Source organism: Drosophila guanche, unplaced genomic scaffold, assembly GCF_900245975.1.
Source record: "Drosophila guanche unplaced genomic scaffold, DGUA_6, whole genome shotgun sequence".
NCBI classification, from domain to species: Eukaryota; Metazoa; Arthropoda; class Insecta; order Diptera; family Drosophilidae; genus Drosophila; species Drosophila guanche.
This window is the reverse complement of record NW_022995747.1, coordinates 1,524,886-1,550,013: the sequence shown is the minus strand read 5'-3', so window position 1 is coordinate 1,550,013 and position 25,128 is coordinate 1,524,886. Positions and strand designations below refer to the sequence as shown.

Genomic DNA, 25,128 nt, shown 5'->3' with positions numbered 1-25,128 from the left:
AGTTGGGGATTGGGATTAAAGACTGCTTCGAAGTGCTTATCCAGCGCTTACCCAACAGCCCCAGGTAGGTGTTGATGTAATCCAAATAGTGCTTGGGCGTCACAAAGTTATTGCGTCGCAGCTTCGTCTGATAGTCCTTCGAGTACTCCTGTATGGTGGTGTGCACATGCACCACATGCTCAATGATATTGTCCCTGTGGGCCGCTGGTATCATGGCGTGTTCCGTGAGAAAGAGTCGCGCCACCGCGTAGAGCGCCTGCTTGGGCCAGGGGAACACCCAATCAATGTAGGTGCTGCCAATCAGTCCGGGGAAATTGCGGCAACGATTGCGCAGCGCCTCACCTGCCGGCGACATGCACAGCACAACGTGAAGGTTTTCCGCACAGGTGCGCAGGAAGTAGGACCAAACGGAGTCCCTACAGAGAGGAGCGAAGTGAGTAAGTGGAAATGCTATGTCTGTCTGCCACTCACTTGGATGCCGAGAGTCCCTCTTCCTCCGCGAACTTGCGCACTTGGTTGACAATTGTGTCCTTGTCCTCGTCGGCAAACAGCGCTGGCACCTGGCCCACGGTCAGTATATTGTTGATCAGCTCGAGGAAGCCCTCCTCCGCCACTTGGGCTGCCGTGAACAGGAAGACAACCTTCTTGCGCTTGACACCCGCCAGTGTGTAGAGCACCTTGAGATCCTCCCGAAAGGCCGCCTCATTGTAGCCACGTGAAATGGTAATCTCAAAGACCTCACACTCCGCTGCAAAGGCGGCCAGACGGGTGATGCACTTCTTGCCACAGCCACCAACGCCAATGAGCAGCACATGGCCGCGATTCATGCGCAGCGTGCGATGCACGCGGGTCAGATGCTCCACACAATCCTCAAACAGCACCAGGGTCATCTTTTGCTTGCGATCGCAGTACTCCTCGAGGATCTCGATGAACAGCGACCACACGGAGTCATAGTCCAGCAGATCCTCGTACAAACGCGCCTCCGCTTCGTTGGTGAAGTTTCGGAAATCGCCAAAGAGTATGGGATCGCGCAGCACATAATCCTTGAGTGACATTATCACCTGCGGCCCCTCTTCCACCTCCTGCTCCTCCTCGCCCTCCTCCTCGGCCAGGGCAGCAGCATCATCGGCATAGGCCTCGTACAGCAGTCGCGCTTGGGCCTCCGCCTCCGCGGTGTTGACATCAATCCAACCATTTTGCTCCTCAAACTCGGGCGGAAAACGTTCCCCAACTTCGAGGGCCAGATTGCGGCGTACACCATTGATGTCCTAAGAATGGGAGAGGTATGTACTTGAGTCATTCGGTAATGTCTTATATATTTATTCATGCACTTACCGCATCCGCAATCAAACGATCGCAAATTATGCGCGTAAACTCATTGCGCCAGACCCGAATAAATTCTCGCAAGTTCTTGAAGCACGTCGGCTCGATCAGCAGCAGGCCGGCAAAGATGCGCGACAAATCCTTCAGATTGAATATGTAATGGAACTTCGAGGGCGTTGGCGGCAGATCCACAATTACCAGCTGTGTGTGGGTAGAGCGAGAGAGGAAGGCGCCCAAAGGCAGCAATTAGCATTAAGCAACAGCAGCAGGCCACTGCACACACAATGGAGCAGGAAAACGAGGAGCAGCTAGGAGGCTGGAGGGAGCTGCAGCTACACAAATCAATTTTATCTCGAGCAGCAATATGCATGCAAAATGGGTCTTCCAACACGCCTTCGGGCTACATTGCCAAGTTGCTGAATTTACAGCCATTATCGAGTTGCAGTCAGAGGAGCAGCAGCGGGAGCAGCAGGACCTCCACCACTGCCTCTGAGTAACGGCAATTCTATTCAAATAATTCATTTCACTCCATTTCGTGGCGCATTAATAATGCCCGGCGAGGGCAACGTCGAGTGTGTAAAGAAGACATACGAACTAGGAGGAGGAACTGCGAGCAAGGACTGGCAGGAAGCACTGGGCTGGGGCTTGGGGCTTGGGGTTTGGTCTGAAGGTGTGAGTAAATCATTTTATTTTTCCATATATATATTTTTTGTGCTTGCTTCTTGTGGCAATTGTGGCGACAAAATGCATTTATATCTGCACGCAATGAAATGCGATAATATTTTAGTGTCAACAATTGTTAAAAGGACCATAAACTAATGCTGCCCCCAAAAAAGAGCCAGCTACAGTTCAATACTTGAACATAATCAAAGAGATAGCGCAGGCACATGGAGGGACTGAGGGACACAGTCAACTAGGCAGCCATAGACCAGCCACGGTCCTGAGGTGCACTCGAAAAACCAATGGAGCAACTGGGAGATTGAGAGAGCAAGTAGAGAACGATGGAGAGGACTGGATGATGCCATGCCGCCGCCTCATGGCTCGTCGCAGTGCATTACAGACCATTGAATAATTTCCATTTCCATTGTATAGCACAAGAGTGGAGAGTGATGGGGAATGGGGAATGGGCTTCTAGCAGCAAAGCAGATTATGAAAAATTGTCGTTATTTGCATATGTAAATCGAATTTCATAGAAATTTGTGCAGAGAGAGGCTTTAAAGGAATTCTGCATAGAATATCAAATTGAATGGCCGTCAAGGTGTCTCTCTCTCTCTCTCTCTCTTACCTTGAATAACTTGAGTGTCATGACAACAATTATGTCGGCAATTGTCATGAAGCGTTCGGGGAACTTGATGAACTGCAAATGTCCCTTGAAAATGGAAGAGTAAATCTGCACGAGCGACTCATCGTTGGGAAAGACAATGTTGTAGGTGGAGAACATGCTGATGAAGCGTGGATCGACCTCGTTGCGGCCACCGCCAGCTGTGCCCATGGCCGCATAGAATGTCATATCCTTAAATTTCTTCCAATTGAGATCCTTGTCGCGGTCATACATGCCGCCGCGCTCGAAGAACAGCTTCAGCAAGGCAATAGGCTGCTGGGTGCCATAACTGGGAGGCAGGAAAAAGGGAAAAATGAGAGGCGGAAGGGAAGGCTGAAAGTATTTCTTTACTCACTCATCCACCTGCGGCATGTTCATGTCATCAATAAAGCAGGCAATTTTCTTGCCCATCGGTGGGCCATATGTGTCCTTGGTGCGTTTCTCGACAGCCGCCTCCAATGTGCGCTGCACATCCAGCGATGAGGTTCTCGATGAGAAATTAATATTGAGTATGATCTGAAAGGAGATGGAGGAGGGTTAGCGTGGCATTTGATGAGAGATTTTCCAATTACGTTGACATTCGAATTGAGATTGCGCAAATATTGCATGATGGTGGCCGTCTTTGATGTGCCAGCCTCGCCGACAAGCAGCACAGGACGTTTGATCTGTCGCAAAAGAGATAGAGAGAGAGAGAGAGAGATACAAACAAACATTATTAAGCTGAGAGAGCGGAAAGCGAGAGAGTCAAAGCCACAGCTCCTACCTCACTCATGAGTGCCAGCAGGCGATTGGTGCGCGTGTTATCCACTGTGGGCACCAGAATCTCGCTAAACTTCACCGTCGCGTCGTGTGTGTAGGGGCGCACAATCCACTCCCATGCCTTCCAGCAGTTCTCGTGCATGTCCCAGAAGTAATCATAGAGTGTTGGCTTGCTCTGCGGGAACTGTCCGCCGCTGGCCGGATTTTCCGGCGTGTCCTGGAACAGGGGGAAGCCTGAAATGCGCTTCATGAACTCGTCAAACACGATTTGATGCCTCTCCAGCAGACAGGCGCCCATGGAGCCATAGACGCCCTGCAGGAAGCAGCACTCCAAGGTGTCCACGTTGTACACCTGCAGCACGGGCTCATCGTAGTTCTTGTTGTCCGACGGCCCGTAAACGGGCAGCAGGGCATCGTAAATGTTGCAGAATTGTGTGACCATATTTAGGTCCGTTTGCAGTATGACCAGCTTCAGGGGATTGCCTTGAGTGGTGCCATCGATGCCCTCCAGAATGAAAGCTATGGCCTGGACTATGATCTTCTCGAAGAAATCGTTGAGCAGCTCCCGCTGCGGCTCCGGGCGGGTGAGCACCCAACGCTGCCAGTATGGGTTGTAGCGCAGATTCTTGGGATCCACATAGACCATGCCCGCGCGGGACACTGTGGCTGGTGAGGCATACGACAGGTTGCCCACCTCGAAGAGCAGCGCACAGTAGTTCTCGAGACGAATGCGCTCGCCGTTCGCCAGTGTCAGCAGCTTGTTGTCATCCATCACGGAGTTCATGTTCTCGATCCACAGTGCATCGACATCGCCATCGAAGCAGGCATAGCGTCGCTCCTGTTTGAAAGGTTTGCAAGTTGGATATTAGTTGGAGGATGGAGAATGGAGAATGGTGGCTGGTTGCTGTTGGGTGTTGCATTTGCCAAAGTGTGTTATACAATGCCTGTCAGTGGGTGTCGTTCCCATTTCCATTTGCCAAGCGACAGATTACTCTGCAGATAGCAGACCCCGGACTGGCGGCGGTTATGCAATCGCGGCTTATTACTGTATGAACGCGATTTCCGCATGAATGATGCGCATCGAGTGCCATCTAACCTCAAGCTCTCAGCCTCAGCATCAGCCTGCAATCTGCACTGACATTGAGCGTTGTGCGATGCGTTGTGGGAACGACGATGTCTGTGTGACTCCCTTCTCGCATACATACCTCACGCTCGATGGGCTTATTCATTTCACGGAATATATTTGAGAACAATCCATCAATCCAATCTCTCGTTTCCATATCCAAATATCCGTATAATTCAATAACCGAACAGGCCTGTGTGGGGGAGCAAGAAAAAATATGTATTAAAGGGGATAAACTTAAGCAAGAATAAGATACAAATTTGATTTATTTGCAGCCCAAAGAGTGCTACCCAAGGCAGATATCTCCCTGCATAAGTGCAGTCCCAATCCAACTAATTATATCACATTCAATTGAACAATTTCACAAGCACTTAAGTGCAGAATGAACACAAAAGAAAAGCAAGTAAAACAAAAGGGAATGTGCACAGGAAACCATACCCCCCGGATGGTCATAAAAGCAGACAAGAAAACGAACCCAAAAAAAAAAAAAAGAAAGCAAGAACCAAGCAGCAGCAGCAACAGCAGGACCCTTCCGTCGTGCAATTTGTGTGAGTGTCCCCACACTTACCTTCGGGTTAAGCACAATGCACTTGGTGGGCAGGCCCATGTGGGCTTGCGCTTTGACCAGAGCATTTATGACGACAGTTTTGCCGCCACCTGTTGGGCCCACAATCATGGTCGAGTGCCGGGTCATCATGGTCTCGTACATTTGCACCACTTTGTCCTCCTGCGGAGCCAAAGGCGTGGCCGTTGTTGGGATTTAGTTGTCATAAATGATGTTGCCGGGGGTGGGACACACAGGTACCAGGCATCACGACATCCCAGTGTCCAGGCAGTTGTCCATATCCGGCACAGGGCAACATTTTGTTTGATGCAAGCGGCACAAAAACCCATAGTAGGAGTTCGGTATAGAGTTGAGAGTATGGGCAGAAATGGAAAATTGTATTAGTGAAAATTGTCAGCCAGCAGCAGAAGCAGCAAGAAAAGGAAGCAGCGCAGAGGAGAGCGCTGGAGAGCTGTAGCAAAGTTGAAATTGGATGTGGGCTTTCGTCTGGCCCTTGCTCTGTCCTGCAAAATGCTTTGTAACATTTCCTTCATTTGCGATTATGCGACATGTCGCAATTTACAAAGTGTCAAAGTGCCAGGCAGGCAGGCAGCAGGACACACACACACCGACAAGGACACTGTCATGTACGAGGAAACGGAAAGGACCATCCTCCAGCATGCAGTCTCTCCAGTCTCCAGTTTTGTGTTTACTGTCAACACTGTAATGACAGGGCAGAAAACCAAGAACGCACCTGATCGGGCAGCAGAATGTAGCCATCGTTGACTAGAACATGACGCACGGCGGAATTGAAGTCTGGATAGCCAACGCGCGGACAGTCAATGCCGGGGAACAGGTCCTTGATGAGTCCCAGAAACAGCGGCACATCCTCAAATATGAACTTTGGATAGTTCATGTCACGCAGCACACGCATCAGCACCACAGCCTCTGGCAGATCCTCCGACTGGCGCTTCATCACACCAGCCATACGCAGCACAGAGTTGAGGGAGCGCAGACCCCAGTCGTAGTGGCACTGCTTCGAGAGCTGCTCCTGCGCCAGAGCATACAGCACGGTCATCTTCTTGGCCAGCACTTTGGCGGTGAGAAAGCCATCGGAGAAGAGCGAGATCAAGCAAATGAGCTCCAAGTCCGGCTTGATGCACGTCACCGGACGGAAGAGCGCCTTCACGGACTCGGGCAGCTCTGTGCGGCCCGCGTAGCCCGGATTCATGGTGACAAAAACGCCACACTTGGGATCGAGTTTGATCTCCACGCCTTCAAACTGCAGGAGAGTCAAAGGTTAATCAGTGTGGAGTTAAGTCTGTGCTCTACTTACCACAAAACGTTCCAATTTGCGTATCAAACCATTCCTTATGGTCTGCAGCTGCGTGGATATGACACTGAGCACGGAGATGTCTATCCTGTTGAACTCATCGAAGCAGCCCCAGGCGCCGCATTGGACCAGACCCGAGAGTATGGTGCCCACAGCGCGATAGTCCATGCCCTCGCCGCAATTTGTGACCACACAGAGCAAACCCATGGCCTTGGCGAGGTCCTTGACAGTCTCCGTTTTGCCCGTGCCCGCTGGACCCGCAGGTGCACCGCCCAAATTCATGAGCAGCGCCTGGGTGATGGTCAGGTAAATGCGATCTGTCAGCGGGGTGATCACCAGACGTCCATTGAGACCCATGTACTCGTAGCCGTAGTCGAAGCTGCCGGAGCACTGGAAGACGTGCAAGTTGTCGTAGAACTTGACCCAATAGAAGCGCAGCTGACTCTCCCAACTGAACTCGCTGGCATCCAGCACATTATCGCGCACAAAGCTGTCGATGATGTCCCTGGCATGCACATCCACCGTGCACTGAGCCTTGAACTTCAAGCGATCGTTGCGCGAGAGATTGGAGCGCACTTTGAGGACAAGTTCCTCGATTTGGTGATTGTTTTTGCTGAGGAAATCCTTCATGGCACGCATATTGCCATGATTCTGCGCCTGATCGAAGGCCTCCTCCACCTCGGCGGTCCACCAGACTTGACTGGCGGCCAGGCCCACCATGCCCTGGTAGTTCATAAGCCAATCGGGTCTATAGAAAATCGAAGAGAGTGTGGCCCCAATGACTGTCAATTTAATACAATTGGCCAATAAATATGCTCAGACACGGACAGTCCGCGGCTTAAACAAAATAATAAATCGCGCCAAATGACAAAATTATACAGTCCAGGAGGGGGGAAGTGAAAGTGGAAGTGGAAGTAAATCCCTGGGCCATAAAAGGAACTGGCTGCTGAAGTCGCTTACTGTCTCGCTGTCTTTTTGTCTCACTTATGGTTTCCGCAAGAGGAAGGATGCGTAGCAGGCAGGCATAAAATATGTTTTATGCCTCGCTCTCTCCCGCTCACTTACCTTGCAATTTCCAGATCTGTGCCAAAGTCGTAGATGGCCGTCTTGCTTATGAAGCGATTCGAGCGACGCATTTCATCCAGCACATCGTTCATCCAGTATTCGACACGACCCTGGGCTCGGGCTGTTGAGAGAACAAAAAACAATAACCGCATAAATAAAAGCCCAGTTGCCAATATCAATAAGTGTGTATACAACATCGATAAAATTTTCACAGAACAGCAGAGAACAGAGAAGCAATCATCTCCGAACCCATGCTGATGCCAACTGTGCGGACTGTGGGACTGTGGGAATGCCTTCAAATTAATTAAAAGAAATTGGCCAGTCGCTGCTGCCAGACAATAATGCCATAAAAAAGTTCAATTTTAAAATTGGCAATCAGTGCGTAGAGCTGTACGGGTTTGGTAACCTACCAACATGACGAAACTCCATGACCTCGCCCTCGCTGGATATCATGGCGGTGACCAGCGTCAGGCTGCCCTCCTTGACCAGCCGCAGTGACTTGATATTGTCGTACATCTGAGGGGGGGAGGGGGGGAAGGGCAAAGAATGAAAATTACAAAATCAATGCAGAGCATAAAGAAGCAAACAAAAAAATACTTTTTATTTATAAGCCAAATAAATTCATAAAAATTTACCGCGGCTCAAGGGGACGTCGTCTGGCTGGAAGTGGGTGATTTTTCTGGGGTACTGCGCAACACTCGACTCGACTCGACTCTGGGTTCTCGTTGCCATGTGCATGTGTTGCAGAAATTGGCGTAATTTCCGCCATGGACATTGGCCAGAACGAATAAACAGTGACATTAACTTTTATGGCAAGACTCTGGGCACATGCCCTCACACGCCCAGTCGTACATAAAAATAATGTCACTGGCAGTTTGGCAAATCTGTTGTTGTCACCAGACATCCAGAAAGCCAAACCCCCACACTTCATAGCAGAGAGACCCTGCCCCCCATTCCTGTGTATTCTCCTCACCTTAATGATGTGGTTCTGCACTGCAGATGGCTCACTGCTGCCCAAAATGGAGAGCAGCTCATCGGTGGATATGAAATAGAAGCGCGGAAAAATGCGACGCTTCGAGTCCAAATATTCGTTCAACGACTTCTGACATTTTTCCAAGCCAATGCCCAAACCTTGTATATCCACTAAGCGTCCGGGTATTGTGCAGAATGGCACCACTAACGGATTCTTGGCACAATCGACCATGATCTGCAATGGGAAGAGTGGAAGTCAAAAGGAGAGCAGCAGCGACACTAAATTATTGTGAAAGGCAATGAGTCGGGCAACGAGCGAATAACCGAAATACAATCAAACATATTACGAGCGAAAAGCAGGAAGTAAGCAGGGAAGAGCAGGCTACAAAATGCTCTATAAAATGCTACTTTCTTGCCATAAAAACTGCATTAAAAGTGCGCTCAAACTGTGTACATTTTAATGCTTTTATGTGATAATTTCTTGCCTTAACAACTGCGGTTAATGTGCTCCCAATCTAGCCGCATTCTTTAGAGTGTATCTGTTTGGTGAGTGCATAAAACCGAACACGAATATGTCGAGTGCAAATCAAAATAATAAATCATTTCGCAAATGCCATCAAATATGGCGGCAAATGTTACAAATGAAACGTAAAGCAAACCGATAGGAGGGAGAACAAGTGGCGGCGGGCAAGGTTAAGTGAAGTTAAGCGCCAAACACAAACACAAACACAAACACAGAACCAACCAACCAGCACACATACATATGTACATATATGGCTCACACACAAGCTTATTTCATGGCTATTGGCATTGGTATTGGGAGTAGCTAGTAGCTAGAAAATGTAGGGTCTGTAGGCAGTGGCAAATGAAGCAGTTGTCGGCACCAGTGAGTGGGTAGGTGAAAGTGCTTTGGCATGTGTAGACACAAGGACTCTACTCTGCTCTGCTCTCTCGCCCTGTATGGGTGTGTGCTTCTGTGTAGTCGTTTGCATGCGTATTATGTTTACCGTTAAGTAAGGAGTCGCCATATTGTCGGCACACATTAAATCAACTCAAATAAATTGTAGCAGATACTAAGTATGCCCCGGCACACAGAGACTCTGCCAAATAAACCAATAAGCAAATAACCAGAACAAGTAAACACACACACACACACACACACACACGAGAAGGACAGGACTCCTCTTACCCTTCGATAGGCCTTGTCAATATCATCAAATTTCTTGGCCTCCTCCGGCAGCTGTGTGCGTATGTCGCCGCCAATGAATATGCCCTCGAGATACAGCCACTTGCGCTGCACCACCAGCCACTCGTCGATGATCTCCGAGACCATGGCTAAAGTGCGTTCCCACTTGTTAACCGTCTCCAAGAATGGCCCAATGAATCTAGGGCATAGAAATGTGTTTCAACTTTGTGTACATTTCGTTGTAAGTTTTTCTGTGACTCACTGACTCGCACCCATGGACTGTAGATTCATGCCATTGTCCTCCAGCATTTGACTGATCTCATCCACTGGTCCCAGCACCCAGCCACGATCTTCCAGGCCCTTGTAGTGCCGGAGTACCTTGAAAGCCATCACGGCCCAGGTCTCCTCGACGGCACGCACCCCGCGCTCAATTTGCAGCTCCTTGATGGCATTGGTGAGGATTTGCTCCGCGATTTCCTGGTACTTGTGCAGCTGCATGGTGAACATATTCTCCAGCGTGAAGCGCGCCGGCGACATGTCAAAGTACTGGCCCGTCTTCTCCATCAGCTGCAGCCAATGGCGCTCGCGCAGTGCCTCATGTTTGAGGCTGACCATCAGTGGCACAGTGCCCTTGAACTGCTTCATGTGCAGCTCCAGTTGCGTGCCCACCGGCTGCTGGCGTATCTATAGAAAGGAAGGGGAGGGCCATGGTTAGTTAGCTGCAATGCCAAATCAGTTGAAACAATAGTGTGGTGGTGGCTGCCACGCCTGTGGTATGCTCCGCATTGAATTATGACGAACGCGCGTCCTGTGGCCCAGTGGTTTTTGGTTTCTCCCCCCATGGAGCTAGTGCTTGTTGCTGCTGCTGCTGCTGCTGTTGTTAGCCCAAAAGCGCAGTCTGTTTGCACACAGTTGCTGTCTGTTTGTTTGCACATGCAAAATTCATAGCACTGGCCATGGCGAGGACATAAATCCAATGGCAGCTCGCGCACTGGGACTGTCAACAAGTCGTGGAAAAGGACACAGGACACAGCACAGAACCACTAGACCCCCCCCCCCCCCCCCCCCCCGGGGGCCGGCTAGTATTTTTTTTCTTAATAATAAAAAAAAGGATTTTTTTTTTTGCCTGCCTGTATTTTTTAGGTCCGTGGTGTGTTGTNTTGGCAGTTCTGCCCGAATTATGCGCGATAAAACTGTGCATTAAAATATGTGCATGTCCAATGATTATATTCAAATTTGTGCACACGAGCTGGTCGCCTGGCCCTGCCTGGCTATTTATATTAATCCCAACAGACTAATGAAATATTTGCCATACTAATCTACTTCGCAAGCGATTTCTCCCCACCGAAGCCCCCAGTGGAGCAGGAGACACGGCGAGCAACAAACTTTTCCGGCTGCACACAAAACTTTTTTGAGAGGTGCAGCGGGGCTGGGACAGCTGAAATTCCTCAAAAACTTGTTAGTGAAGTAAATAAATCAATTTGTCATAATCAGTTTAGGTGCAAAATTGTGTCGCTGCGAGGCGGGGCGTTGCAGGTGACCAGAGCTGCTGCAGTGAAGCTGCTCGAAGAGGTTGGTACCCAGCAGCAGCTCTTCATTCGGAGACAGAACAAGAGCAGGTGAGAGCGAAGTGGGAGGAGCTCAGTTCACAGTTCAAAAGTATTTTTGTTGTTCTGGAGGCGTCTGTAATTTTATGAGAATCCAAGCAGGCCAAAAACTTTGTTTAATTGGCAAAGTTTTACCCGCCCATCCGCCCATCAGGCCTCAGGGGCCAGCACCCGCAGTTGCTTACCGGCTTGGGCAATTTCCGGAATTCTTTCAGATAGCTCTCAACGCCCTCGGTCAGCACATTGGGATCCAAGTCGGCCCACAGCGTCTTGCCCCAGATCTCGCGTGCGCCCTTTTGCGATCTGTACAGTTTGTAGATCTAAAAGGGAAGAGAATGGATGATGAGAAATTCCAGAGAGGGAACTCCTTTATGTCTCCAACCTGCTGCAGTCCCTCGTACTCCGTTTGCACGCGTCCAAATTCATGATAATCCACCATGGGCATGTCGAAGAGCCGCTCCGCATTGGCCAGCTCCTGGCGTCGTAGCTCGCGCTCATTTATCTTCTGGCCATAGGGATCCATTAGACGCACGCCGCGCTCCAGCTCGCCACCCACTGAGCCCGGGCCATTCTCGTCCCAGTCCTTGATGAACTCGTCCAGCTGTCAATGGGGGAAACGCAGGTTAGCTGCAGCACAAAACCTACAAAGGATAAATGTTGGGAGACTATCCTTGGGCTTTGCTTGCGCCTCAATTCAAATGATAAACACTTCAAGTTAATTCATTTTAGCGCTGACGTCCGCCGCTGCCGCTGCCGCCAACAATTGACAATAATGGTTGAGCGCGCGGAAAAATCCAATTAAAATGCCATTGAAAGGAAATAATAATAGGGCAGAGCAGGGCAGGGCAGGGCAGGGGGCAAGGAAACAAAACAGAAAAGAGAAAGAAAGAAACGGAACCAAATAGCGGAAATGCAAAGTCGACAGCAGCAGCAGCTAGTCGGCAACCGCCACCGCTTCTAATCCCATTTGCAAGCACCCCAAAGGACTTCCTTTTCCGCCTCACAGCAGTAACTTACATCATCGCAGAAAACGTCAATTTCAACGGAAGTCATATCGGCGAACTTTTGTTTAATTGGTTGCAGCTTCTCCGAGCGATACAGGGCCGAGAGGAACAGTCGCTTCCAGCGCTTCTCCAGGTGGTGGGCCATCAGCATGTCCTCGTAGGGGAACTGCAAGTGGAAAACGCACATGAACATTAAGCAGTGTCCTGCAATTATAGCTGAGTGCAAATAATAATCATGAAAAGTGCCCACGAAATTCACTAATTCACCATCCACCCGCCGCAGAAACCCCAAAAGGAAAGTGGAGAAAAAAAACTATAGCATAGCTTTCAGGGCCGCCAGCGCATAAATTTTCATTTGGCCTTTACAGCGGATTGCGCTGCCATTCAATGTGTCTGCGTCTGTGGTGGCACTGCAGTGTGTGTATGTGTGTGTGTGTGTGTGTGCGCATTCATTCATTAATTTATATAAAATGCAAGTTAATTCCGTTTTGTCTGGCCAAAAGCTAAGCGACGTCGTCGCCGCAACGAAATGCCATCAATAAATGAACGAAACGAAACGGAATCCCAAAAAATGGCTACAGTACAGAGTACAGAGAAACGCGCAGCACAACTGGCAGCCGGAAATGGCTCGTTGGTTGGTTGGGCTCCTAATCTGGGGACTCTATCGCTCTGTTCTCTGCTGCTGCATTTATGTAACCACCAGAAACGGAAAGCCATTTCCAAATGGTCCAGCACAGCGCCAAATATGCATATGTAAACAGAAATAGAAACAGTCGCCAGTCCGCAGTCCTTAGTCCGCAGTCAGAGTCCGTGACTACAGGATGGTGGGTATTTTATGGGTGGGGATTTTCACTGTAAAACTGCTCATTTGAATACACAAATAAGCGCCATGGTTAGCAAACTTAAGCAACTTTCATTAAAGCACCAGGGGGGATGAGTGGATGTGGAGCTATTAGAGGGATTGGATTGGATTGGAGCTGGCTGGCTGTGGATGGTGGAATGACAATCAGTGGCTGGCTAAATATGCAATTGAAATTCGGTTTCAATCTGGTTTTCGGGCATGGCCAATTCTTACCATAATTTTATGCTCACTGAGAACGGTGAAGGTCTCCTGCATTTCGTGTATCTTCTGCTCGTTGGTCAGCGTCGTCGATTGAATTGTGGCAATTGTTTGCATGACCAGCTTAAAGTCCTCCAGCTCGCGTGTGGTCTTGTTGAGGTTCATGCTGAGAGTCTGCAGGGAGACTGAGTGAGTAAGACAATGCCTTGGCCTGGTCCTGGCTGTACTCACTTTGATTTCGCTTCGCATTGCCCTCATGCTCTCGTTGACATGAAGCAATAGCTCCTCGCCCAGTATGGTGCACCATTCCTGTGCATGCTGTGTGATGCTCTCCAGCAATGGCTTCAAATTTATGCGCACACACTTCACGTCGTGATGCTTGCGCATGCTGGCCATCGTTTCGACAATGGCCGAGTAAAATGTAAATTTCTCATCGATTTCAATAAGCGTCACTTGGCGCTGCACAAACTTCTGGCAGATGAAGCTCTTCTCGTAGGCCCACAGATTGAAGTACTTGCGGAATCTTTGAAAGACGAAAAACCCAGAGACATTGAACACATTCTGCAAGGATATTCTGTATGCCACTTACTGCGTGACAAATCCCTTCGCTTCGCTGGCTATTCTGCCAGCCAAATCGTGAATATTTATGATCAAATCCACTATGGACTTGATCTGCACAATGTCCTCGTAGAAAGTGTAATTGAACTTCCACTGTGCGCCGGTTTCAATCTGCGGACAGGCGAGACAGGTGCCAGCCATCCAGCGCGTGAAGATCTTCAAACGCGACAGAAAATCCTTGGAGGCAGTGATTATGATATTCTGCAGCTCTTGTATCGAGGGTTCTAGCACAATCTCCGACATGAGCAGCACGGCATTCACCTCAAACATGGGACTATCCGAGAGCAGGCGATTTATGTAGCATTTGAGATTCTGATAGGTCATGCTGTGCGGGGGAAATAAAGGTTTAAAGTGCACATTAATAAGCAGAAAAGTTTGATAACTTACTCCACAATGCACTTGTATGTCTCCTCCTCCCAGAACTCGTAGTAAGTTTTCATTTTGTCCGATCTGCCCGTGAATGTGCCTAGGACCAAGCTCTCCAACTTGACGAGCACCGGACCCAGCGAGTCGTAGAGTTTCTTCATTTGCGCTGCCTTGCGATTGCGTGACGACTCCAAGAGCTCAAAGTAACCCTCACAGGGATAGACATCCACGCCGCAGTATTGCTCCTGTTTCTGCTTCTCATTGTCCTCCTCCTCGTCCAGGTACATGGTGATGGAGGCGCCCGTGCTGGTGACAAACATGCGACTCTGCACGGGCTGCAGGCCCAAGTCGCTGCGCGACTGAGTAAAGTCCACGGCCACCGAAGCGGACTTCTTGGCATCGATGGTCTCCGAATCGAGATTGAAGAGATTGTAGTTTTTGATTAGATCAATGCGATTGCGTAGGTCCAATCGTATAAAGTTAATCTGCGACACAATGGACGTGAGTTTGCGCAGCTGCGAGTTGATTTGCTCGCAAAACTTTCCAATGTTGAACGAGATCCAGGTGTAGCGCCCGAGGCCCATTTGTATGTACAGCTCCGTGTCGTAGATGTGGCCACGCAGAAAGATCACCTCGGACATTGACAGATTGGCAATGATGGCCTTGTAACGATTGATCACCTCGCTCAGCTTCTCGTAGTCCTTGAACAGCAGATCCTTGCGCATGATTTCAGTGCGCAGCACCGAAGGCAGCTCAAAGCCTAAATGCTCAAACAGCTGGCCCTCGAAAAGCGTGTCGAAGATCTCACGATTTAAATTCACAACAAATTCCGAATCATATTCGATGAGCACTTTGTCATCCACCAACTCACGCCAGATGGGCAGCAAACGCTGCGACTCACAGCGTTCCATTACTGCAAAAAAAGGAAGAGAAATATGAGGTCTGCCTGTCTGTGTGCCTCTGCCTCTACTCACATTCACAAATTTTCAAGCAATGCCTGTCCATGGCCGTGATATCCTTGGCCTTCTTCTCCTTGAACTGTGCAATGTACAGCAAACATTTCTGCAGCTGCAGATTGGCCTGTCGCGTATTGCTCACCATCCACATGATCATGGCCGTCAGCACGGTGAAGCGATTGATGCGGCACATCAAGGTCTTTGAGGCTGTATCCCCCATTGTGGCCTCGTCCTCGCCATCTTTCAGCGAGTCCACTGAGCCGAAGGATGTGTTCAGGCTGACGCCACTATGGATAACCGACTGCAAATGCGAAGGACTTTGTGTCGCTGCGATAACCATTTGGGAGGCACCTTCGCGGGGTCTCGTCTTTAGCGTTTGCACGGCATCGGAAATGTAATCCACTGTCGAGGGAGGAGAAAGATTAATTTGTGGAATTTCAAATAGAATTCCGAAATCGAAGACCCACTTGTGCTCGTGTTGCAAATGCGAATGGCTAGGATGTGCGAACGATTTGTGTGATTCACCAGATACGTGGCACTCTGTACGAACGATTCGAAGAGCACCTTCTCGAACTGGTACATGGTGGTCATCAGCTCGAAGTACTGCTTGAAGGAGCTGCGCTTCAGGAAGCTGTTCTTCAGTGCCGGATCATCCTCCACGCGCTTGAAGGCCAGCACGGAGTTCTTCAGCTTACGTCCGAGCAGTCGGGCCCAGCTAATGGCACTTATCTTTGCCGGCTGGTGCTTGGACATGGGCGGGAATTTCTTATTTTTCTGTCGAGTAAAATGAAGAACATTTCCATGAAAATATAACATCAAATAAACATTTGAGCGTTAAAAACTTACCATAAAAACCCTTTCCACCGTGTTAATTTCTGTAACGAAATAACGCAAAAGATTCTCATGTTTGGTGGCCACAAACTCCTGCAGGCTCTTGCGTGTATCGATGTTCATGGCATTCGTGACCAGCTGCAGGCCCTTCTCCGAAGAGAGCAGCGAATTGATGCTCTGATCAATCACACCCTTGGCCTCCTGCTCTAGGGATTCCAGCCGCCTGTTGAACTGCTCCAGCGAGTACTCCCAGTTCTCCCAATTGCCCGGCCTGAACATGTCATAGTCGACGCTGTTCATGAGATCATCCAGCATGCGGTAAACCTTTCGCATTAGATTATCCACAATCGAAGGGTCCGCAATCAGAGCCTTGAGGCGATGTCCAAACAGATTCTCGTACTGTATAAACACCCTGCCAATGTAGGCAATGTCCACGGCCACGCGATGTATGTGATTCACTTCACTGAAGAGCGCCACGCGATCGAATTCCCAGCGGGAGCCGGCGCCTGATTCCTCTATATGCTGACGGCTGAGCTTGTAGGCCTGCTTCCAGCAGCGCAGCAAATTGGCACAGTTTGTGGCCGTCTCATGGGTGTACGTTGAAGAGTAACTAGGGGCAGATATAGCCATATGGTAAGGGGTTTTAAAAGTGTTAAAAACTCACCGGAATATGTTCTCAAAGTTGATGATTTTCTTGACCTTCTGCACAAACACATTTGATATTTCACAGAGCAGAACTTGCATCTCGGGATCACGGCAATAGTAGCTGGACATGGTCCAAATGTGACGCAAACCCACCATTATATTGGGTATCTGCAGCACAGTCATTTTGAAGCTATCAAAGCTGCGCACTTTCTGCAAGGAAAACGTTGAATTGAATAGAGAATTTCCAGCAGCAGGTGTCTGTAATCCCACCTCCAAGTAATCCGTAATGGTGCCCAGATAATCCGAGTTCTCTTTGGCCAACTTGAAGCGATTCTCTGTCGTCTCCAGCACCTTCTCCCACTCGGCTATCATGTTGGACTGATCACTGCGCAGGCGATCGAGCACAGCCAGCACAAAGGCAGTCTTCAGCTGTTCGATGGTGCCGTAGAGTTCCACCTCCATTTTGTGCCAATAACGATACTCCGCCATGGGCGTGAATTCATCCAATTTGGCATCCATCAGGGACTTTAATGTCTTGTTCAAATACTTGATCCAACCCTGGACAACCTGTTCGAGTTGCTCCTGCGTGTAGGTGGGCACAAGGTCCAGACGCTTGGGGTCCACAGGCACGCGGATGAGAGCCTCCTCGAATTCCACCTCCTCCTGGCCGGGCAGAATGTACGACGAGGGCATGCTGAAGGCCCAGACAATGTGATTGATGGTCCAATTGATTTCCGCCTCAAAGTCATCGATCTCCTTGAGTATGCGCCGCTGAATGGGCGTGATGCGCGGCGGTGTGGCCTCCTCGGCGGCATGTTCCGCCTCCACCTTGGCCTTGGTCTCCGTCAGCATCTTCTCCCATCGCTGGCCAATCGTCAGCTTCTCGGGCTTATGCTCCGCTGTGTGTAACACCATCTGATTGAGGGATCTCCTCCTGCTTAAATCCAAAGATTTACACACTCACCTTCTTCCTCCGATGAGGATATGATATCCTTTGCCTTGGCCGGTCCCTCGGCTGCCTCTTCCTCATCGTCGGCCTCCGTGTCTCCCTCCGGCTTCAGGCTTTTGGCCTTCTCCTGCTTTTTGGCCAGCGCCGCTTGCTCCTTCTTCTTCCTGGGGAAACAAACAAACACAATTAACGGAGTCCGCGTAACGGGATTCGAAATTAACACAAAGCGTAATGAAAGGCAAGGCACGGGACCAGGCTGCCCCCCGTTCACTCCGTCAACCGATAAGAAACAAAATGAGCAACAAATCGGCAACAAAAGGGGTAACAAAGGATGCACGCTGGACGTTGGATACCCAACTCTCGCATCCCGACGACTGCGTTGGCATTTTTTAATCTACATGCCTCCTAAAAAAAAGAAAACTCTCCCCCTCCAAAGTACACAAAAAAAAAGATGGGGGGGAACAAAAATGGTTAACTTTGGCGGCGGTCAAGTGGCATTCGCGTTGCGCGCAATGAAAGGCCAAAGCCAATGCAAGGGCAAGGATGAATGAGGGAAGGGAATGAGCGCAGGATGCTGCCATAAATGCTGCCTGCCAAACAAATGGAAAATGGCCCAAAAGACAACAGCGGCAACACTGCGACTGCGACGACTGCGACTACCACGACAAGGACAGCGACAAAGGCGCGAGATGGTGGCGCCACCGCTGATGGTAGCATGAAATCCGATTAAAAATAAAAATTTCTTATCGGATGCGCTGTAATTTATGTGCGAAAAGGGTTCTTCTCTCTTCTGCAGGACCTGTAGCAATAACAAAAAACCAAAAAAAAAAGAGGAACGCTTTCGATGGTAACCAGCGATAAACGCAAAACAAAGGCAGAAAAAAAAAACCAAAACAAAAAAGCGGAAAAGAAAACCAACATTCACAATCGGAGAGACAGAGTTTCACTACGAAGTGGAGATGGAGAGAGTTCCTCCACTCAGCACCGAAACCAATAAAGCGCGGGGCAGCAGAGCAGAGCACAGCACTTTGCCTGCCACCAAAGGCAGGCATCCACACACATCTCTACCATCACCGCCCTACGAATTGCGCCAACGGGCAACGGAGCGAATGGTGAATGGCGAATGGCGAATGGCGGCATTGCCTTTGTTAAAAGTTAAATACTTTTGTAGTTTAAGCGCTTTCAAACGAAATTCCGATGGTTTGGATAGCTCCAATAGACCCGGGCCCGATTCCTTGGCCTCGCTCGAAACATCCTCGCCAGCATCCCCAGCAGCACCGCCACCTCCTGCAGCTTGGCCTTCATAACTGTCCATTTGCTGGCTGTCCGTTGTGGTCGGTTCGCGAAATTGATATTGAATGGCGCTCTTGTAGACCTGCCACATGGAGGGAGAAAGAAGGGAGAAGATATTAAATTTGGGGAGTGAGAAAAGAAATCATAAATGTATGTTTAAATCACATCTTAATGTTTTAAATAGATTAAAATAATAAAATACTTTTTCATTTTAAGGACTCGAAAAGAGTCTTTGGAATATTTCGGGGCATAGGGAGAATTGTGGGAGCTCTGGAACACTTTTTCAGTTTTAGAATTGTAGAATGGAAAGAGGAAACTCCACTCCTGCCCTGCGGTCTGTCTAGATTCTATAATAGATTCTTCTGCGCGTTGATTTGCGACGAAAAAAAAATAAAACTGATTTTCAACAAAAATGTTCCAATTTATTTTGCAATGCAAAGAGCTAATATATTATGGCGGCGCATGGCCCCATCCCACATCTATTGTATAGACCACAAAATTTGCAAAAGTCCAAGTCGTGCGGGACAGGGGCAGCGGTAGGGGGGCAGGGGGCAGCAACCAGCCTAATGGAAACCGCAGCCCATTTTGAAGCTATGATGAAGCAATTTGCGTTGGCGGTCACCGCTTAAGGCGTGATCCCACCGCCCCTCCAACAACAGCCAGCCCGCATCACCGACATCAGAGCAGACCTTCATCGAGTGAATGGAAGCCCCACATCGAAGGGGCATGGCATGGCAGGGCATCCCACATTCATCCAACCATCCGTCCATCCATCCTCTGGCGTGCAGTGAAGCGGAAAAATCCTTGCGGCACAGCGGGCATTTTGATAGATGACTGCCTTGTTTTGGGAATTAATTACAATTCGTCACAACATTTTGTTTTGCGGTTGAGCAATGGACAAACCGATGAGAGGAAGGAAGCGGACAGAGGACATGCCACGAGCCTTTGAAACAATGGAGCCTAGCCTGGCCTGCTGAATGCCTTAAAGTCCCCACTGATTGATTGGCGAACGTTTCATGGTGTGTGAAATGAGCAAAACGGGTGCAAATTTGAGTGATTTTACGGAGAATACAACAAGAATGCTGCCTAAGAAGCATTAATGCGGCTTTTAATGTCCGATTACTGCCTGGCATTGCCAAGATACACTTACCAAGTTGAGGTCGTCGCGCAGCGAATTGATGAGTGAACCCCGCACAGTGCCCAACAGGAAGAACAGCGGCATTTCCGCAAAGCAGTTGGCTATCTCATTGAAGGAGGCTGTAACGGCAAAAGGCATACATTAAGCTTAAAAAATTAGTACTCTGTCTGTCAGCGACTTACGTATCTCCCTGCGATCCTTGCGCAAAATGTAAACGTATTTTATTTTCGCATCCAAAGTGGATGAATCCATTTCCCCAAAGTGGCAATGCAGCACCGGAGTCTTAACATATGCTGGCACTAATTTCTGTGGAAATGTGTGGAAAATCTAAGTACGTATTTACATATAGTATTTGGAGTACTTAGGGGCATGCATGAATGCACTCAAAACGGCATATGATTGAGTGAAATGGAATGCAAACTTGAATGAACTCAACGGCATGTTACTTAAGATGCAAAATTTAAGGATGAGTACTGCACACTTGGCACGAATATTAGCATAAATAACAATAGTTTAGCTTAAAACTGAAATTGTTACTATGAAATACTTTATTTAAATGTTTAATAATAAAATTAAGGCGTTTTGTGGTAATTTTAAATGCAGAACTAACGTTCTTTTTTTTAGTTTCTGAGCAACAAAAAAGTATTTATGCTTAAAACTTGAGCTGAGACTAAAAAAAGTGTTAAATTAAAATGAAATATATTTTTCCACAATTTTCCTTTCTTTAAACTCACCAAAAAAATAGGAATTTCAAATTAAAAACATAAAAAAAATCTATAAATGCATTCAAGAACATGCCAACACTTGTCTCCAAATTTAGAGCACATTCCTGCAGAAACCTCTAAACGTGCAATGTTTTCACAGGAAATTAGGGCGTGGCCCGGGCCTGCCCACACGATGGGAAATCGATGGGAGGCCAATTTCAATTTGTAAACTGAATGAATGTGAGACTGCAATTAGTGATGGGTTGACATAATGCTTACCTTCACCTCCACGTAGACGGGCACATACGTGGCCTTCTTCTTTTTGCGGCCTGTTGCCAGGGTGTGGGAAAACGTTGGAGTGCATTAGTGCAAGTGGGCGAATAGATGGGAGAATGTAGGCGTGTCAAATCGTAGGAAGCGAGCGAGCGACTGAGCTGCTGATTGAGATTGATGGGATGGAACAAAGTGCAGCGAATGGAATTTGCATTTCGCATTCGCCATTCGCTTCATTCCATTTAAATGCAATGAATGGGAGACCCAAACCCCGAAACTTTGGCTCTTATCTTTGGGCACAGGCAGCAGGGATGGGACTCAGGATGATTCAAATTAAAAGTTACAAAAGAAATGCAAAGGCAGAAACAGAAACTGAAACTGAAACTGAGACTGAAGCCGAAAATGAGGCCCTTAAATATTTATGATGTGAAGAGTGGCGACCAAAGATTCGTTTCGTTTGATATTAAGTTTGTCGGACGGGCTACAAAATTTATGCAATCGCCAAAAGAAAACTGAGAGCAAAACTTTTGAAATTAAAAAATGGTTTGAACAGAAACAAAGAAAATGGAAACGTAAGGAAAGGAAAGAAAAGGCTTCTTACCATTTTCCGTATCAGAGCTGGCTGCAGAAATTAGTTTTTTGTTATGAGGTGGAGTGGTGGATGGAGGCCCTCCCCGTGTGTGTTTCTTTCTACTCACGTGACTGTCTGGAGCGTGCCGAACTCTTGCCACTGCCAGCCACAGTGGCCTCCTCTTCGCCTTCGAGTTCTCCCTCCATGTCCGCATCGGTGGTCTCGCCGCCCGTGTAGGTGCCGCCCTCCTCCATGCCCGGCTCCAGATCGCTGGTTGATGGACGGCCCAAGCCTGCCTCTACATCCTGTCCACCCTTCTTGCGTGCCTGCTTGCTGGCTGCTCCTGCGGCCTGCCTGCCACCCTTGGCATCGCCTTTTCCCTTCTTGCCCTTGCCCTTTTTCTCGGGCACCGAGGGCCTGGGCGGACGGGGCACCTCCTCGAGCACTGTGATCTCCTCCTCGACGAGGCGGTCGTGGAAGGTGCGCCACACGAACATCAGCACATAGTGGAGATCCTTCTGGCCCTCGTAGCGCATCTTCAGGAAGTTACTCACCGCCTCCTGGTTCTTGGATATCAATTCGTTCACATACTTGGGATCAAACACTCCCAGCATATTGGCAATTATCGTCTTGAGCCAAATGATGCGCGGCTCATCGTTGCTAATGGAACCCACGGAATATGCCGTGGAGCGCTGGCCAATGGAGTGACTTTGTTGGCTCCAGCCCTCCGAGAAGGGTGACGGCGTCTCCAACGGCGGCTGTTCCGACCCGAATTGAAGATGTGCCATTGTCGAGTGGTGGTGGTGGCAGCGGTGGTAGCCCTACCCTAGTCCCTCCGTTCTCTTATTTGAATTGATTGTTGGCTCTTGAGGCAGCAGCCTTTTGCCGGTTGTTTGGCTTCGTTTCGCTCTTCTTGGGGCTGCTCCTCCTCCTTCTGTGGCACGGCAATGTCTCCGCGCGGCTGCACATCAAACGTTTGAGTTGATTTTACGGGATTTCTCTCTCTCTCTCTCGGTCGGGTTCTACCTTTACTGCCACCTTTCCTTTCCGTTTTTGTTGTTCTTTCAATCAATTTCAGTTGCCGTGGTGGAGTTCGTTTCCTCGTTGTGGCGTCTCCCTGCTTGTTGTTTGTGTGTGTTTACTCCTGGGCGTCTGCAAATCCTTTTGTGTATCCCAGGACAACAGTTGCGGCTCTGCTGTGGTTGCGATGCCCAACTGCCAGCCCTGCCTGCCACAAAAACCAAATATGAATACCGTCCGGGAATACCTAGAGAGATGTTTCCGTCCTTCGCTGCTCAATCTCTTCTCTCCACGGTATTCAAACACACGGCGAAACTACGCTTCCAGTTGCTCTCTCTTTCGCTTTGTCACTTATACCCGACGATACATATTTTGAGTGACTTTCATCAGTTAATTTATCCAGGCGCACTGTGATTTGCTGTAGCTATAAATATAGAAATCTTTGTGGTTTCATTTAAAAAGATATTCCCTGATATTACTTGACTCAAGCATTTCTCAATTCGATTTGTAAGTCTTCGTCTTCGCCTTTTGGTTGCTGTAGTTCTTTTGATTGCAGTTATGGCTGTACTCGCACTTTCTGTTATATTTGTAGCTGTTGCTGCTTTGCTTCCTCTGCTTACTGCCGCTGCCCCCCACTGCTCGTTTATGCTGTTGCCTTGGTTGTGGTACTCTGGCCAAAGGGTAGTTGGATTTTGTTGAGGCGTTTAAGCTCAAAGTGAGCAAGCGGCTGCTTATATGCACCCAGTAGGAAAAGCGCTGTAATTGTAATTTAAATTGGAATTAATAAATATAATTATGTATTATTTATTACTATTTATCTGTGTATATTCAGTGCGCCAGTCGTTGGGCGTTTGCCTGTACACCGCGTGTCTTTTCATCGCTCATGTCTCGAAGGTGTTTAATGCTCTGCAATAAGTACAGCCATAATTTCATATTTCATTTAGATACATACATGCCTCACCTCACACATGTGGTTCTGCTTCATTGCAGTGTATGAAATGCTTCATCTTAACCTCACTTTCCGGCTGCCTTGTTGTTGTTGTTAGGCAACGCAATGCATTGGTTTAATATAATTTTGTTGTTGCTGTTGGAGTTGCCTTTTTCCTTTCACTTTGCCACTGCTGTTGCCGTTGCCTCTTTGCAGCTACTACCTGTCAGCTGCATTTGCAACATGCAACAGTCGAATGGCATGCCCCTGCCACCCTGCTAAACTGGAGGGCACACGCCGTTGCGTAAACAAAACACGCAGCTCCGACCTAATGGCTATGCACATTAGCAACGTGCCAGGGACGTTCGTTGCCAGGCGCCGGGTCAAGTGGCCGCCGCATAGTAAGTAGCCGTGGCCCAGGGCACAGGAACAGAAACGTGGTTGGTCCGTGGCTCAATAACTGTATATGGGGAGAAGCATAAATAGAAATATTTACTCGGCAGCAACAGCAGCGTGAACAGGGCAAAGTGAGTGGATGGAGTAACTAACTGAGTGGCTGGGTGGGTGGATCCGTTGGCCCTGTTGGCTAAGTGCAAGTGCAAAAGTCAACTTTGCCATTAGAAATAGCCTAACAACCGACAACTGCAAAGGCATTTGATGAGTTAACTTAAAGTGCATATTCGTTTGAGCCGCTCCATCGAGGCAAAGTGCAAAAGAAAAATATGTGTGTTCCTCGTGCACGCGTCAAAGGTTAGGTTAGGTACGTACCAGCCCAGATTCTTCCATAGAATCTGCGAAGAACAACAGACAAGATGATTGCCAACACACGCGCACGGCCAGCAAGTCGCCATGCTTACGGTTTTGTTGTAATTACATCGGAAGCGGCACTTAATATTGGCGAAGCTGTGGAAAAAAGCGGCAATTAAAATTTCGTGGAAATAAGAGGGCAATCGGAAAAAAACTAGAGATGACATTAAACAGCTGTTCAGTGATCGATGGCGCCTGCAACCTTGGTTTGGTTAGAGCCCGGCAGATGGCGCTTTACAACAGCGCTTACAGCTAAGGCTGATCGGCAGGGCAGTTGAGTGGTGAGAGAGAGAGAGAGACGAGAACTAAAGCCATGCACTAGCTCCAAGCCAAAGCCGAAGCAAGCAGTGCAAATGATGTGCGAGCTTGCCCCGAAGTGCACGTACCGGCAATGAGAAGCCAAGGGCTCCCTTTAATGGCCTCCTTTACACGCTGGCCTCAACACACCACCAAAAGTTTATCGCCTCAAGGCGCGGCTGCACGTGAGGAGATGTAACTACATCGATGGAAAATCAAAGAGAGAATAATATGAGCTGCCCAACTGCAGAATACAAAAAAAAACTCTCACTGATTGACATTGAATTTGCATTAATTATGGCCCTATCCCATATGCTCATGCCCTTGCCCTGATACTACTGCCATCATCGGTATAATCCATCAAATGAATGTGATGTACTTTTTAATAGAGTTTGGCTGGATGGGGTAGCAATCTTTGTGTTGACTTTACCTTGC

The 25,128-nt window shown here is 48.7% G+C and overlaps 1 protein-coding gene across 1 annotated transcript in view; it reads right to left on the bottom strand.

Moving 5' to 3' along the window:
• LOC117583836 (dynein heavy chain 10, axonemal) overlaps nucleotides 1-23,369 on the bottom strand; it is a 31,767-nt gene extending 8,398 nt beyond the window's left edge. Inside the window, exons 1-36 of the mRNA XM_034272433.1 lie at nucleotides 23,141-23,369; nucleotides 22,473-23,085; nucleotides 21,769-22,440; nucleotides 21,077-21,126; nucleotides 20,276-20,399; nucleotides 20,106-20,212; nucleotides 18,826-19,037; nucleotides 17,678-17,826; nucleotides 16,984-17,612; nucleotides 16,733-16,923; nucleotides 16,084-16,678; nucleotides 15,705-16,011; nucleotides 15,256-15,639; nucleotides 14,303-15,194; nucleotides 13,887-14,240; nucleotides 13,529-13,820; nucleotides 13,313-13,471; nucleotides 12,251-12,403; nucleotides 11,616-11,834; nucleotides 11,419-11,553; nucleotides 9,889-10,310; nucleotides 9,630-9,825; nucleotides 8,442-8,675; nucleotides 7,879-7,984; nucleotides 7,469-7,589; nucleotides 6,407-7,151; nucleotides 5,825-6,352; nucleotides 5,095-5,253; nucleotides 4,609-4,719; nucleotides 3,408-4,241; nucleotides 3,217-3,309; nucleotides 3,000-3,160; nucleotides 2,609-2,933; nucleotides 1,336-1,524; nucleotides 472-1,268; nucleotides 52-416 (exon numbers count right to left, since the gene is read on the bottom strand). Of these exons, the coding sequence (XP_034128324.1) occupies nucleotides 52-416; nucleotides 472-1,268; nucleotides 1,336-1,524; nucleotides 2,609-2,933; nucleotides 3,000-3,160; nucleotides 3,217-3,309; nucleotides 3,408-4,241; nucleotides 4,609-4,719; nucleotides 5,095-5,253; nucleotides 5,825-6,352; nucleotides 6,407-7,151; nucleotides 7,469-7,589; nucleotides 7,879-7,984; nucleotides 8,442-8,675; nucleotides 9,630-9,825; nucleotides 9,889-10,310; nucleotides 11,419-11,553; nucleotides 11,616-11,834; nucleotides 12,251-12,403; nucleotides 13,313-13,471; nucleotides 13,529-13,820; nucleotides 13,887-14,240; nucleotides 14,303-15,194; nucleotides 15,256-15,639; nucleotides 15,705-16,011; nucleotides 16,084-16,678; nucleotides 16,733-16,923; nucleotides 16,984-17,612; nucleotides 17,678-17,826; nucleotides 18,826-19,037; nucleotides 20,106-20,212; nucleotides 20,276-20,399; nucleotides 21,077-21,126; nucleotides 21,769-22,429 (10,999 nt within the window). The 5' untranslated portion in view covers nucleotides 22,430-22,440; nucleotides 22,473-23,085; nucleotides 23,141-23,369. The remainder of the gene's footprint in view (nucleotides 1-51; nucleotides 417-471; nucleotides 1,269-1,335; nucleotides 1,525-2,608; nucleotides 2,934-2,999; nucleotides 3,161-3,216; nucleotides 3,310-3,407; nucleotides 4,242-4,608; nucleotides 4,720-5,094; nucleotides 5,254-5,824; nucleotides 6,353-6,406; nucleotides 7,152-7,468; nucleotides 7,590-7,878; nucleotides 7,985-8,441; nucleotides 8,676-9,629; nucleotides 9,826-9,888; nucleotides 10,311-11,418; nucleotides 11,554-11,615; nucleotides 11,835-12,250; nucleotides 12,404-13,312; nucleotides 13,472-13,528; nucleotides 13,821-13,886; nucleotides 14,241-14,302; nucleotides 15,195-15,255; nucleotides 15,640-15,704; nucleotides 16,012-16,083; nucleotides 16,679-16,732; nucleotides 16,924-16,983; nucleotides 17,613-17,677; nucleotides 17,827-18,825; nucleotides 19,038-20,105; nucleotides 20,213-20,275; nucleotides 20,400-21,076; nucleotides 21,127-21,768; nucleotides 22,441-22,472; nucleotides 23,086-23,140) is intronic.
• Between the last annotated feature and the right edge of the window lie 1,759 nt (nucleotides 23,370-25,128).